The following is a 16,254-nucleotide window of genomic DNA, read 5'->3' as shown; positions in this document are numbered from 1 at the left end:
GACATACATGGACATATACAGAGACCTAATGACGTGACTCTCTAGCCAACTGAATAACAAAGCCAGGTTTTAGAAGGTTGCTATTGAACTGGCTCTAAACCGACACTAGCAACAGATATGAACTAAATACTAGTTCCATGTTGGTTATTTGGCATGGCCGCTACACATTAATCAGGTTATGGAAAACACTGGATTGTACAACAGTTTGAATAAAACGTGAACTAAAGGGGGAAACTGGCTATCATTAATTCTAAATAATCCTTTTAATTATTATAAGTCTTAACATGTCCGACTATTGTTAAGAAAAATGTGTGAGACTTGCAACCCTACCACCAACTGACTGACCATGTGGAACCAAACCCAGGAGCTGTGAAAAGGTAAGGCTATTTACAGAACGCCCCAAATGAGGAGGCAAACTTTCACAAATAGCCGAAGAAACCATCCAATAGTTGTAAAGGTTCTCGGATAACCTGCACCTTTCTTTCTTTTCCTTCTGGCAGCCGGAATTTATTAAGGGCAAAATGATAAACAAGCGCTGAAACAAACACCGGGTTTTGACAAGCCTCAGACAGTGCGCGACCTGACAGATGACTGTTTCACCATCTACGCTGAGCTTTTTCTTGGAATATATATACAGCACAAGGAATCTACCAACTCTCTAGCCTCTTTTGTAGGTCAATGCGTGAAAACAGATGGGGAGTAAAAAGGATTGAGATGTCGGGCGTGTGAAAAAATTAACGAGTGTGTCCACAGGCTGCATGCTGCCCCTAATGCTCCTGACATAACTAACACGTCTAGGGATACTATAACTCCACGAGGATGTACAAGGTGCCAGACATCGCTGCAGTCTAGGTGCTCCTGGAGAACAGTCGGGACACGGTCATATACACAGACAAACACACATTAACACATTTACGCAAGCACAACTGTGTCACTTGCTTCAGTTTTTCAAGCTACCAAGGTCTTTAAAAAGAAACTTGACCTCTGAAGGCTTACGGGAAAGTCACAGAGACAAAAATAAAATAAAAATCGGTCATCCAGGAAACATGACATTTCGAATTATGTTTACTAAAGCCTTGGGTAAGCCCATGTTCAGTTTTTCGACATTAAAGCCAGCTTCAATAATGGCAGGATAAATCAAAATGAGAAAAGCAGGTCAAGGACTCACCCGTGTCTTTCAGAGTCGACCAGAACTCGCACCAGAATTCCTGTAACTGCAACCAGTATGGGGTAATGATCCACACTCTCCAGCCCTATACACATACAAACACACAGATATGTGCAGCTGAAAAACATTATTACCACCCTTCATAAGCATATGCAGAGATTAATGAGATTTATTATTCATAAGACAGGTCAAGCGTTACCTGAAGTACATTTATCTTATGAAAGTATTTAAACAAAACCACTATAAACAATGCAAAGCAATGCAAATGCAAAGAATAGTTAGGTGCTGGTGTTCTCACATAGAGTGCTACCCAAAAGTATTAGGACAACATATGCCATGTATTATAGTGTATTATAATGTATTAAAAAACTTAAATAGAATTGTTAAAGTGACTAAAGTTTAGCTAATGAGACAAAAACATGCCAAAAACAAGAGACAAAAAAAGTCCTGTAGAAAAGTCCTCAAGTCTGCATTAAAAATATAATAAAGTCTGGCTCTTTGGAAACAATATTAAAAAGAAATGAGGACTACAGTAGCTCAAGACTTGCACAGTATTATAGCTGGGGGAAAATTACATGTCCTCTTATATGAACATCCGGGTCGCAAAAGGTTAACATGTTTTTTACAGTAACATAAAAAAATGAGTCCTGTTAGTTGTTTCAAAAATGTAAGCAAAAAAAAAAAAAAAGCCTACAATAAAAAACAGATGCACATACTCAAGCTTGTTTAGTCTGGATAAACACAATTTGCAGCACAATTCATCTCAGCGTTTACAGAGAAATCACTGCGGATTCCCGCAGTGGTGGCACAAAGGCAATTTACAGAGTGGCAGATCCTCGAACACTGAGCAGCGATCTTGTAAACGTGTCAGAAACTTGTGTGGCGTTGCTGATAACGCATCTGTCGTGCCCTCAATACAAATTGAGCTCAAGCCATTCAAGACGATGAGGATGACATTTAACTAATAATTGGATTTCTGCAGTGTGGAAAATCACTTTAGTGCAGTTATATAGAGCATGGATTATTTGCTAAATGGAACAAGCGGCATTTCCGAACGTGTGAACCTGGCGTGAACAGAAACTGACGGATCCTGTCAAGACCTATTTATGTCATGCTCTTACTTGTGTGGTGGCTAATTAACCTGCGGATTTAGTCACCACATCATAAAGTCTGTATTATATGCATAAATCATTCAGAAATGGCGATTGAAAAAGCTTGAACGTTACTAAAATAAGATGTTTACATACAGTGGTGTGAAAAACTATTTGCCCCCTTCCTGATTTCTTATTCTTTTGCATGTTTGTCACACTTAAATGTTTCTGCTCATCAAAAACCGTTAACTATTAGTCAAAGATAACATAATTGAACACAAAATGCAGTTTTTAAATGAAGATTATGTTATTAAGGGAGAAAAAAAACTCCAAATCTACATGGCCCTGTGTGAAAAAGTAATTGCCCCCCCTTGTTAAAAAATAACTTAACTGTGGTTTATCACAGTTAAAAGTTCAATTTCTGTAGTCACCCCCAGGCCTGATTACTGCCACACCTGTTTCAATCAAAAAATCACTTAAATAGGAGCTACCTGACACAGAGAAGTAGACCAAAAGCACCTCAAAAGCTAGACATTATGCCAAGATCCAAAGAAATTCAGAAAAAAATGAGAACAAAAGTAATTGAGATCTATCAGGCTGGTAAAGGTTATAAAGCCATTTCCAAAGCCTTGGGACTCCAGCGAACCACAGTGAGAGCCATCATCCACAAATGGCAAAAACATGGAACAGTGGTGAACCTTCCCAGGAGTGGCCAGCCGACCAAAATTACCCCAAGAGCGCAGAGACAACTCATCCGAGAGGACCCAAAAGACCCCAGGACAACATCTAAAGAACTGCAGGCCTCACTTGCCTCAATTAAGGTCAGTGTTCACGACTCCACCAAAAGAAAGAGACTGGGCAAAAACGGCCTGCATGGCAGATTTCCAAGGCGCAAACCACTTAAGCAAAAAGAACATCAAGGCTCGTTTCAATTTTGCTAAAAAACATCTCAATGATTGCCAAGACTTTTGGGAAAATACCTTGTGGACCGACAAGACAAAAGTTGAACTTTTTGGAAGGTGCGTGTCCCGTTACATCTGGCGTAAAAGTAACACAGCATTTCAGAAAAAGAACATCATACCAACAGTAAAATATGGGGGTGGTAGTGTGATGGTCTGGGGTTGTTTTGCTGCTTCAGGACCTGGAAGGCTTGCTGTGATAGATGGAACCATGAATTCTACTGTCTACCAAAAAATCCTGAAGGAGAATGTCCGGCCATCTGTTCGTCAACTCAAGCTGAAGCGATCTTGGGTGCTGCAGCAGGACAATGACCCAAAACACACCAGCAAATCCACCTCTGAATGTCTGAAGAAAAACAAAATGAAGACTTTGGAGTGGCCCAGTCAAAGTCCTGACCTGAATCCTATTGAGATGTTGTGGCATAACCTTAAAAAGGCGGTTCATGCTAGAAAACTCTCAAATAAAGCTGAATTACAACAATTCTGCAAAGATGAGTGGGCCAAAATTCCTCCAGAGCTCTGTAAAAGACTCGTTGCAAGTTATCGCAAACACTTGATTGCAGTTATTGCTGCTAAGGGTGGCCCAATCAGTTATTAGGTTCAGGGGGCAATTACTTTTTCACACAGGGCCATGTAAGTTTGGATTTTTTTTCTCCCTAAATAATAAAAACCATCATTTAAAAACTGCATTTTGTGTTTACTTGTGTTATCTTTGACTTATAGTTAAATGTGTTTGATGATCAGAAACATTTTGTGTGACAAACATGCAAAAGAATAAGAAATCAGGAAGGGGGCAAATAGTTTTTCACACCACTGTATATGCACTTTTAGGCACTGTAGAGGCTTTATATTGTTGGAAAAGAGGACAATCCCATGCAACTTATTTAAGTCCCCGCTGCTAAAATGCTGATCTACATACAGCTCACCTTGTCAATGACGTCCTTGGGTTCTGCTGTTCACAGCGCTCAACACTAAGAGGGTGACCCCGACTTCATGCATTATAAATACTGTCATTCTCCTGTGTCATGTCTGATAAATTGGCATTCGCGGCTGAGGAGAAGTTCAATATCCTCTAGCAAAATTGAGTTATGGTTTGATGCCAAAACTGTCTCTTCTTCTGATGACTTTCAAATGAGCTGGATTTAGATTTAGGTGACGGGCATAATAAAAGAGAAACCGGGCAGGTCAGCGGTAGCTTTAGCTGAGAATGATATCAGGGTGATATTACTGATAGTAGGGGTGGAACAATGCATTACACGGCAAAAAATCTGACAGTGTGTATCCTGAAAATGTGTGACTTACATTTTGGAAATCATCATGTTATTAAAAATGCATTTAATGCAGTTGTTTTATTGGAACATCAGTGGTTTCCATCTGTGCAACCAATGAAGTTTAAATCCAATCATCGAGCACCAGGGTGGACAGCTCCCAACCAAAATGACCAACATTAAATAACTATATTATTTAAATGTTAAATAATAATGATATTGATAGAAAAAAAAATTATGTTATTAATTAGACAACATGTAATTAGAGCTTTCATTACTGTAGCTTTTAAACTACACCAGCCCCTTACCCCTGCGATCTACTGTACAATGCCTCAAAAAAAAAAAAGCTCTATATCCATTTAAAATAATGTCTCATTAGTTTTTATGTTTCAATCAATCATTACGCTTCAGGTCAAAGATTTTGCCCTAAAAAACGTAATTAGTTCTGTTTTTTAACATGTACATTTTGCTTAGTTTAAAATATTAAACTTACGCTTACCATTTTAACTTATTTAGATTTACATCCAATATGAACTTCCAAAATGTACTTTGCTTTGCCTGTTGTTGTTTTTTTATGATTAAAACAATAATAATGGCTTTTCTGTCATAATAGGTCAAAATATTCCAAAAACAAATTGGATCAAAGGATTAAAAGAGTGTTCCGGCACTAGAGTGTATCAGTATAGCGCTAGGATAAATTAATAAATGACGCTACATCAACAGCATTATTGTGCTTTATAAAAAAATATATATGCTAAATATTAATTGTCTGATCTATTTCGATCCATTTTCACCAGAAACATTTCCTGGAACATTTCCAAATCCCTTAGATTTTTAAACATTCTTAACTCCTAAGAGTATCCGATAAGCATCAAAAAGCTGTTTATTGTGTGTTATTGATTGTTTTAATGTCAAGTCTCATACAAAGTGGTAATATTTTTTTCCTGCCAATCTTCTGTTCTACACTCCAGTCCAGTATGTGGTGGTATTGCACCAACCAGTACAAACTCAAAAGAATAAGAAGCGCTACTCTATTTGAGTATTTGAGTAAGACTGAAGCATGGAATTCATCCATGTTAGACAATTTATCGTTTCAAATACTTTATATTAGATAGTTGGATAATTTATTAGTTACCAAAATAAAAAAGTTTATTGATCCTTTTGAATCTATTTAAAAATTTTCAATAAACGATTCAACTGCATAGTCGATTGAATTGCACAGGCCTTGTGTGCCAACAGAAACAGTGGGTTCAGTATATGTGCCTCTACTGTATATTGTTGTGAAATTAAGATAATTGAGCTAGAACTAGTTTGTGAGATTCATTCCTGCAAAGCTACATGACACATGAACGGATTGAACCTAGCACACTAACACAGCATCACCGCTATATTTCCATTAAATTATCGTAATGGAGCTCAGCTATAAAGCTATAAATACCTATAAAGAACAAATCTGAATATGTGCCAGCGTTACCTGGGAGGCGAAGGTTGACCACACGATCGAAGAGGTTTCTCTCAGCCGTTACTCGATTCAGCACCTGGTTTAGGAGCTGGAGGACAGATATACAAAGACCTGTCATTAGCCAAATTGCACAGGTACCAAAGTACTCTGAGCTATTTACACATCTCACACTCATTGGGCTGCAGGTGTGAAAAGCTTTCAGGAAAGATGTTCAGAATAGTGAATTGAAACAACCATCAATTTATTTCAATCATAAACATTATGCCTACATCACATAGATTTGTCAAGAAACAAAGAAAGACAAAAAAAGAGAAAAAAGAGACATATGAGCAAGAAAAGGGGACAAGAGAGAAAAGAATTGCTTAGCCTTTAAAGAAATAAAAAAATCCAACTTCAGGAACACATACTGTATGAACACACACCTCCAAAGTGAGGATGTGTAGGTAGGTCTTATCTTACACATGCATTAACACAAACAGGAAAACAAAGGCACACACTCACACACACCTGTCACACAAAACATTAAGTGTTAATTTGAAAAAAAGAGTGCAAAAAAACAAGTACACAATAGTAATCCCATGAGCAGATTCCTAACATAAGTTTGTGCTGCACTATACAAGTAAGAAGAAGAAGAAGAGATTTTTTGGCAGTTTGGTGGTACTGGGGTTTGAATCCTCAACCCTCTGATCAGTAACCCTAAATCCTCACCACTGCACATTTTAGATAAAGATAAAGAAACTACATGTATTTGTAATATGAATTAAACAGTACATCTCCAGGTTTGTTACTAACCATTACCCACCTGAGCCAAGCGACGGAGCAGAAGCTCGGCTGATGGCCGGCTCCAGTCCAAGAAGATCTCGGGTACCAGAGTGACAGTCATTTCCAGCACACGCAGCAGACTGACAGACAGGTCGAAGCACGTGGCACACACTTTCAGCTGTCTCGTGTCCACAAAATTACGTTCTGGACGCTCTGCGGCCTGTTGGATCTGATACAAAATGATTCATTACTACTCCATTTGTTACCAAGATATACAGTACAGTGCAGAGTCTTCACATGCCCCTCATTTCCTCTTATTGAATTAAATGATGTAGATTCAATTAAAGTAATTGGAACAACTGTTTTACTGTAACAGGATGCAAAGTGCCTAAAGATAAAATTAAAAAATTGATGGTTTGTCTGTTCCAACCACTTACTGTAGCATTCAGCACCACCAGTATATACTGGACCTGCTTGATCATATGTCATCATCTGCACCTGTTTCTTACTGGTTCATGCCTTAAGTTAGATTTTCTTTCATGCTTGAATGATTCATAGGTCACTGCGTGGCGTAACAAACAAAACACATTCCTCAGAAAATGCTCGGGTACAGGGACTACACTAAAAAATCAGAAGCAAAATGTCCTTCAGGAAGCCTGGAGAACTATTTGTCAAGATTAAAACACAAGAGGGTCTAGCTCAATATTTTTGCGCAAGACTTTATACTGTATATGTCATTCTGCTTATGAAAATGTACTATCTGTTCAGATGAGGTACAAACCCTGATCAACTAGCAACACTCGGTTTATCTGACCAACTTGGAGCCTCTTACAAAAAAAGAGGCTTTTATTAATCACAGATATTAACTGACCGAAGAGAGATCAACCAAACATTGGGGCTTTCAATTCTACCATTCCATTAAACTCTACAAACTGAGAGAACTAAAGAGCTTTATTAACCCTGGGAGCACTATCTAACCTGAAAGCTCTACCAATACTGGGAACTTTATCAATCATGGGAGTTCTATCAATTACGGAAGGTCTGTCAATCACATGACATTCTACAGTACCAATAGTGAGAATACACGGCAGCTCGAACAATCATGGGGCGCTCTGCCAATACCGGAAACCTTAATCACGGGAACTCTATTGATCACAGGAGCTCTATCAATACTGAAAGTTCTCCTAATACTGGGAACTTTATCATTCACAGGAGCACTATCAATCACAGGAGCACTGTCAATCCAGGAAGGCCTAGCAATACTGCAAGCTTTAGCAATAATGGGAGCTCTATTAATACTGAAAGCTCTACCAATACTTGGATCACGAAGCTCTACCTATCACAGGAGCTCTATTAATCTCAAGAACATTATCGACCCGGTGAGCTCTATCAATCCTGTGGGTTTTATCGATTAGGGGAGCTCTACCAATACTGGGTGACCTACTGTACCCATCCTGGAAGCTCTATTCATACAGGAGCTCCACAAACCCAAGGCAGACCTACCAACCTACCAGTTCTAGGTTGTTTAGAAAAATAACTGCAAACCAACACCATGCAAAAGACATCTGTGTCTTATAAAGAGCTTGGTGTTTTGTCCATTTATGTAGGTTACATAAATAAGTTACTTCATACAAATCATACAAATGTTAATGAAATTAAATATATAAACTGTTTTTAATTTTACACATTTTGATTAGTAGTCCATCACCTATACAGTATAAGGGTAAAGTAAAGACAAAAAATATCCAAGGCCAGATGACAAAACAACCTATAAACTAATTAGTATGATCCTCCCAAAAATATCTGTAATACTACAGGAAGCTTTATTAATTAGGGGAGACAGTATCTGTACCAACATCTAACCACTTTTAACAATTAACAAAGTCCTACTTTGCATTATTATCTAGCATGTCGCACACGTGTAAGGCCAAATGCTTAACAATTCGAGGAAAAACTGATAATTATAATTTATACATATTTTCTCACACTTTTTCAAATTATTTCCATCCTTTTTTGATTCTGTAAAGCTGCTTTGCGACAATGACCATTGTTAAAAATGCTGCATAAATAAATATGAATTGAATATCTGCTAAGCTTCAAAAGGACAAAGCTATTCTGCTAAAGAACTCTGCCGCATGTCTTATCAGTGCACTGCACAACATGGCTACACCAGCTCCCAATTTTCTCCACTTTAGGTAGGAGGTAGCTACTAAAGAACAACTGTGCCCCTCTGAAGATTGCTGCCTTTTAAATTAGGGATCATCTGAGATAAAAGTCTCCCTGCAACTGCTAACCACGAAGTCCAGTCATCAAAGGCCAATCATTAAATGCAGACCTGGTGGTTCAGTCTGCCACAAACACTGCTGTGTTAAGAGATGCTTCTGGCTGAGCAGAGAGCTTTTCCAGCTCCCCTGCTGAAGCTCAATTCACTGCTGGACAGACCCAGGGACTCCTGCTCCTTCCTACAATTTCCCAAGAGAGTCTAAAGCCTCCCATTGCTAATAATGACACAGTAGAACTAGCAGGAAGTCTGTTTTCACTTTCAGAAATCAGTCTTTATGGGCGTCTTTCTTTTATACTGAAATCAAATTATACAGGAAGACAGGACTAATTGTGGAAGAACTTGAGCTACTGCAGAACAAGATGTTGAAATATGGAGGTCATGTGTGCAAAGGCATCATGACAAAATGCTTGCTTGCATAATTAATGGAGAGGCCCATGTATCTTTCACCTCAACATGTGCCACATCCACAGGGGTTGGGAAACCCTGACTCACATGAAAAAGGGTAACGTATGGTTGTTAATCATGCTCAGAATGGTGCAATGGTAAAACCTCTTATTTAATAAGACTAGAACAAAAGTCCATTCTATATTTTTCAAGCCTTAGATCATTTCAAGCTTTGATGAAGTAAAAATGTCTAAAAGATAAATTAAACTATACTCCAGATTAGTTTTTTTTTTAGTTGATAAGATATAAACATAGCCTTGCATGCCATTCAGATGGAGCAGAACAAGTAAAAGCAGGTACGCCAGCATAAATCAGCACAATTCTGTTTATGCTCAGCCGCAAATACAAACTACTTGATCACTAAAAAACATTCAGCAAGTCCTAAAAAATCAACTTTGTCATTTGTATGCAAATTGTATTGCTTAAAATGGAAAAGACTAATCCACTACACCAACTGGTGGCAGTAATGACAATACGACTGAACATTCCAGCTATGAATAATTTAAAAGTTTCAAGCGGTTTAAGTCCAGAGACAGCCGTAATATTTCATTAAACGCTTTTGTGACTAAGCCTTTTCTCAAAGCATTTATTTTCCTCAATAAGTTTAAACTGCCCCAGAATGATGGTAATGCAGCTACTCGAGAAATACAGTAGGCAACAAAGCTTGTTGATGCACATTTCTCTTACCTCCTGGATCATGCCGATAAACTCCGAGAAGGCCCAGTTGAGCTGGTTGAGGACGCTGTTGAGGAAGCTAGCAGCCATTTCTTTGTCCTGATTCAGGAGCTCCGCCATATGCCTTTGGAGCAGGAGTGACGGACAGGGCTCTGCAACCAATTCAAAAGTGTGTTGTTCGTTCAAATGCATGCTGGCCATAATCAAAGTCCATATAGCCCAAATAATTATTCCTCTAATGAATCATTTACAAGTAAAAAATGTAAGATTTTATTAAAATACACAATGCTATCCACAATATCTATACACCATTCAAAAACAGATTGTCTCAAGTAAAATCTATTATTAATAGTATTATTGTTATTTATATTTCTGAATATTTACACTATAATATTTGGATGTGGTATATCTTTTTTAAAAATGGGAGATTTCTATCTATCTATTCTGATCGAAGACCAGAGGGTAGCCAGGGGTAGCTCAGTGGTTAAGGCATTGAACTACGGTTCGGAATATCCCAGGTTCAAATCCCACAACCACCAAGTTGTCACTGTTGGGCCCTTGAGCAAGACCCTTAACCCTCAACTGCTCGGATGTGTAATAAGTTAACAAAAAAAAAAATGTAAATTGCTCTGGATAAGATCGTCTGCCAAATGCCTAAATGTAAATGTAAGATCGAAGACCGAGTTATAGTTTTTGCTGCTGCTACAACCCCGGCACAAAGCCTTCACACCCTGAAAGATGTTCTGCCCCAAAATAAAGGTACATTACAAAGTTAACTTACTTTACAGACCCCTGGAGTGATCATATTAAATAAAAAATCAAAAAACTATTTAAAAAAACGTACTGTATTAAAGCCACATCTTATCATATATATGTATATATAATCACTAAGTGTATTCAGCCTACATTTACAGAGATATAATTTGGTCTATATCAAAACCCCCTACAACTACATGTATAATATACCAGCATACTGTACCATACAGCTATGCCTGGGAACACCTGACCATTACACACATGTGAAGACTTCCCAACTGTGGCCATAAAATTAAAAGCATACAGTTGTCCAGAATGTCTTTGTAAGCTGAAGCTTCAAGACTCCCCTTCCAATCGAGACTGTTGGAGAATCACCTCAGTGTTAATGCCCATGATTTTGGCATTGCCACACATGGGTGCAAAGATCAAGTGTCCACATACAGTACTTTGCCCAATATATAGCATACAGGTAATTATCCCAATTAGTAATGTATTTATACAATAAGGTAAGTTAACCTAATGGGTGACATGTAATTACAAAACAACAAAAATCAACCTTATTCTCAAAATCAGATCAGTGAAAACGCATGAAAAAATTTAAAAAGCAACAGCTATCCATTACAGTCGTCCACATAGGGTTGAATCACTCAGACCACAGTATTGCATCATGTACATGTGCCAAGAGAAAGAAATCAGGGCACATCCGCCAGTGTTATTCTTGCTAATTTGTGGGCTTTATGTGCAGACAAAAGAGTACCATGGAGCATTCTGGGTAATTCAATTCCACCCATAGTAAAGAACCTGACCTGACATGCTAAAAGCCAGTGAGAGCAATGTAAAGAGCGCAGCGAATGCACTAAATGAAGCTCTGAATAAAGCTAATCTGCAGATAGGTGGGCATGGACCATTAACAAAGAAATAACCTTTATGTTTGATTAGATTGTTTGAGTCCCTCCATGCTGATAGATGCCCACTGGGACAATCGGGCTTAAAAGGGCAAAAGAAAGAGCATCACACCAACCGAGAGATTAAAGCAGCGAGACACAGAGATGTGGAAGTAACAACATGGCACAACTCCAAATTCAGGGATAGAGGGTTAAAAGACAATTAAGACCGACTTAAGTAAAGTGTATGATCATTATAATTATTATTGTAATTTATATTTTAGAATATTTACATTTGAATATACTGTATGGATGGAGTTTTTTTTCTAAGACATTTTTAACATCAGGGAACATTTTATTGTTTTTTTTTTCATATTTTGATCATACAGTTGCAAATGTTTAGAAACATGCGTGGAGAGGTTTTCGGGATACTTGAATAAGTTGGTTCAGCATTAGACTGCTTTGTTTCACAAAACACAAAATTTGCCCCGTTTGAAAACGGAAACCTCTTTCACGAGTTAGTTGTTGCTCCAAAAGACACAACATGAAACTGTAATAAACTTTTTTAATATTTGTAAAATATTTTTGAATGCCTTCTGATCTCTATAGTTCAGCAATCGTTCCTCAGGGAAAGAATCTCTGAATTTAATGCAAAAAAAAATTATTCAAAATGTCTGTCATCTGAAAAAAGAAATAGATAACAGTAACCACTTCTTTCGAATAAAGCTGTTAAATGAGTACTTTCTTTAGGAAGAAATTGCTGAAAATTAGCCATGATCCCCAAGGGGTCCATCCGAGGCAGATTTACCAAAGTACCAATCAGAAAAGCCATCTATTTCCTTAGCTTTACCTCAATCACCATCACTACAGAGACTAAAAAAATAGCTGTATGCTACAATTAGAATAATTATGCTTTCCAAACTGTAAAATGAAGAAAAGCTGCATTTTTTATGTAATTAACACATTTATGATAATCGGCTAAGGCTCTAGAGGTTGTTTGGTTTGGGAATTTGAGGATCCAGGTTCGAGGCCTGTCCTCAGTGGGTTGCCACATCACATACTACTCAGCCACTGCATACAGTGCTGGTCCCAAGCCCGGATGAAATGGGAGGGTTGTGTCAAGAAGGGCATCAAGAGTTAAAAAAAAAAAACCTGTGCCAAGTTGTTGTGCGACTTGATGGTCTGCTGTGGTGAGAAACCCTCTTTCCCAAAAGGTCACATTTCTCAGTGGTGTCCTGTGATCATGCAAATATTCAGATTTGTCTGGAACAGACATGGAAGTAGGAACTTTAATCAACATCAAATAAAAGACTGAATCAGATAAAGCAGAATTTGAATTTAAGTTTGACTCTATTGTGTGATACTGTCACCGTCACGCTGATCCCGCACCTCCCTCTTAATAACAGTACATATCTATTGCAAAGATTTCATTTACAACACAAAGGCATATCTTGAGTCTTTAATAGATTCGAACTAACCGGCACACACGTATAGTGTGTTCACAGCTCAATGGATGTAATCAGATAAACGTATTCCCCTTTTCCCCTCCTGGGCCTCAGCACTGATGACATGAAAAGCATGGGTAATTCCTAATTACAAACCATTAAGTGCATGGAAAGGAAGAGAACGTTTATTCCAACAAGAGCTCCGGGAGAGCCGTAGGCCGTAGGCTTTTGTTTGGGTTTTAGCAGGATCAGCTGGTGCAAAGTCGATTTTCCAATGTTCTTCATTAGATTAGACAATACAGGTCTAAGTAGATTGGCTTTACGGCACAGATCTCAGAGGACTGGAGCTCGAAAGGCAATTGATAAATTTGAATGTATAATCCGTGGATTATTAGCAATGCAAATAAGTATGTACTCAGGTGAACAACCAACAACAAGGATGTTGCTTTAAAAAAAAAACACACACACATTTCCAAAAATAAAATGATGATAAGGTAAGAAATGTATCTAACCAAAACAGAGAACATGAATAGAAGCAAATAAATAAAATTTTAGAAGCAAATAAAATAGGAGAGAAGCTTGAAAGCACAAACAAAGCTTAAGGAGAGTTGTACAATTACACATATCTATAAAATCTATATGCAAAGCTTTGAAGAGATGATATACAGACTCTGATGCAGTAAGTAATTACGTATAGAACAGAAAAGCAAGGCTCGGTAAAAGAAAAAATAAAAGGCCACAACCCAGTGTCTGTTTCCAATCACATATCACTACATACAGTATGAAAGTAGGAGAAGATTCTCTAGAGGGGAATTCTGGTGCAATTATTAAAAACATTTCTTTTTTAAAAATTACTCCAGTGAGACAAATTTCATTTGAATTATTAGTATGATGGTACTATTAGCCTGTCTTCCTTGCAGGATCACCCATTAATCATTAGACAGTCAGTGCCAATGCACCCATACACAGATGAGGGTGCCAATATATTATTCTGATGTTACACCAGAGAAAAGTTTAAGTACCAATATAATCATAGCATGTTCATATTTTCCGGGGTTCAATCCCAAACAAACAAAAACAAATAGACAAATTGGAATTGGAATGACTTGACAATAAGAAAAAAAAACATGAAAGAAAAAAAATCATTACTACTAAAAATAACAATAATTTAAGTAAAAAAATTAAAAAAGAAAAAATATATAATTATATTATTATATAATATTTTTATTAATATATATATAATAAAAAAATAATAAAAATAATATAATAATAATATTATAAATAAGTAAAAAATAATTTACCCTAATATTTTAATTTTTTTATTTTTTTATAATTAAAAAAATCATAAGTAAAAATATTAAGGTAAGCAAAATAAACAATGAAACTAAATTGAAGAAATACATGTTTAATAAATAAAAAATGTAAAGCTAAAAGGTAAAGAAAAGAAAATTATGTGACTATAGCTATAAACTACAGCTTCTAATAAATGTCTATGATGAATCTGAGTAATTAAATGTAAAAAATCTTTAAAATAAATATGATTTAATACACAAGAACTAAATCACTGGAGTATGAGCGCTATACTATATTTATACTATAATGCAAAAGTGGGTGTACATTTTTTTTATTAACTGACATAGGACATTTAAATTGCACATGTTGGTAGAGTAACTCTTCCTCTGATCAAAGGTTCCACTGAAGATAGTCTCCATTACAAGGAATATATTTCGAACCCTTTTTTAAAAATCCCTTTTGTCACAATTGATAGTCTCGCACTATGCTACAGAATGTTTACAAAGATGACGGCATTGACAAGAGCAATGTGCACAGATGGAAGAAGAAGGTTAAAGGAAGGAAATCAGAACTAAAGGGACAATTGATGCAGTGCAAGAGCATAAACTCTGACAAAGGGGATTTAAACAATGGTGCAAATGTATGACTTGTGATGGAGCTCTTGAGTGGTACGTACAGAGGAAGAGTTATTCTACCAACGCGTGTGTGTATAATTTGTTTAAACACTTTATCGTCCAGAAATCGTCCTGGGCTAGAACAATCACCCAAGTTACCACAGGTATTAGCTTCCATCTACAAGTGGGTTTGTGGTTCATTTCCTAAAACAAGCCGCACTGTGCTAACAGTTTCAATAAGAACCAAAAATAAAAGAAAAGTGGAAATGTGTGTGGGGGGGGGTGGTGTCAGTGGAACTTACTTTGGAAACTAGCAATAGACAAATCTCCTGGAAGTCATGCAAATGAGAGCGAGAAAATTGGACGTTATTAGCACAGGGACAAGGCCAGTGAGACAATCGGAGTCAAGCATGCAGGATTAAAAACAAGAAAGGGAAAAAAGTCAAGAACAGACACAAATGAGAAGCTGAGAAGTTGTAAATTCATGCAATTTCTCATGGGCAAGACACTAATTTAAGCATTGTGAAGGGCTTTTTTCCTCAGCAGTAAAATACCCTGCTTAGGATGAAGAACAGAAAGAAAAATCACACCTGCACTCATTTGTACATTGTAGTATTTTTTTTTTTTTTACCAACAAACATTATGATCATTTATTTACTCATCCTAACTCAAGGAAATAGATTTGGAAACTATTCTTGGAGGGAAAAACAGTCACACTTCCTGGACAGGGTGCCAATCCATTTCTGGGCAAATCCATCTCAGACACATACATTCACACCTCGGGCAATTTTAGAGGATCAAATCCAAGATGCAAACTGAACAAAACCCACTGAGGCCCTTTGAGCTTGTCAATTTCACTCCATCATTTCTCTTTTGTTCTTTTTTGATCATTTTGAAGTTTTTTGACACCCACATTCTAAAATTGCCATGTTCCTTGGTAAATCTTTGTTAATTCATCATGACATATCTGTTACTATTTAGTCAGATGTCATACCACCTCTTTCAAATGAGAACACTGTGATGAACATTTCAACACCGGTATATTCACTATAGAAACAAATCTTAGCAAGTCAAATATCAGAGAAAAAAACAGTTTAAGATTGCAAATATAAGAACCTATTTCTGTGTATTATTCTGTTTACCAATTTC

General features: G+C 37.1%; 1 protein-coding gene across 2 annotated transcripts in view; it reads right to left on the bottom strand.

Annotated features, from left to right (window-relative positions):
- Positions 1-16,254, bottom strand: part of LOC128511281 (E3 ubiquitin-protein ligase RNF123) — a 151,891-nt gene that overhangs the window by 82,577 nt on the left and 53,060 nt on the right. For both annotated transcript variants that reach the window (XM_053484058.1, XM_053484057.1), the window contains 4 exons: positions 10,126-10,265; positions 6,751-6,939; positions 5,961-6,036; positions 1,169-1,253 (listed from right to left, as the gene is read on the bottom strand). In XM_053484058.1, coding sequence (XP_053340033.1) covers positions 1,169-1,253; positions 5,961-6,036; positions 6,751-6,939; positions 10,126-10,265 — 490 coding nt within the window. The remainder of the gene's footprint in view (positions 1-1,168; positions 1,254-5,960; positions 6,037-6,750; positions 6,940-10,125; positions 10,266-16,254) is intronic.

The sequence above is a fragment of the Clarias gariepinus genome, chromosome 23 (assembly GCF_024256425.1).
Source record: "Clarias gariepinus isolate MV-2021 ecotype Netherlands chromosome 23, CGAR_prim_01v2, whole genome shotgun sequence".
Lineage (NCBI taxonomy): Eukaryota > Metazoa > Chordata > Actinopteri > Siluriformes > Clariidae > Clarias > Clarias gariepinus.
The sequence above is the reverse complement of the archived record's forward strand: the minus strand, read 5'-3'. Positions and strand labels throughout refer to the sequence as shown.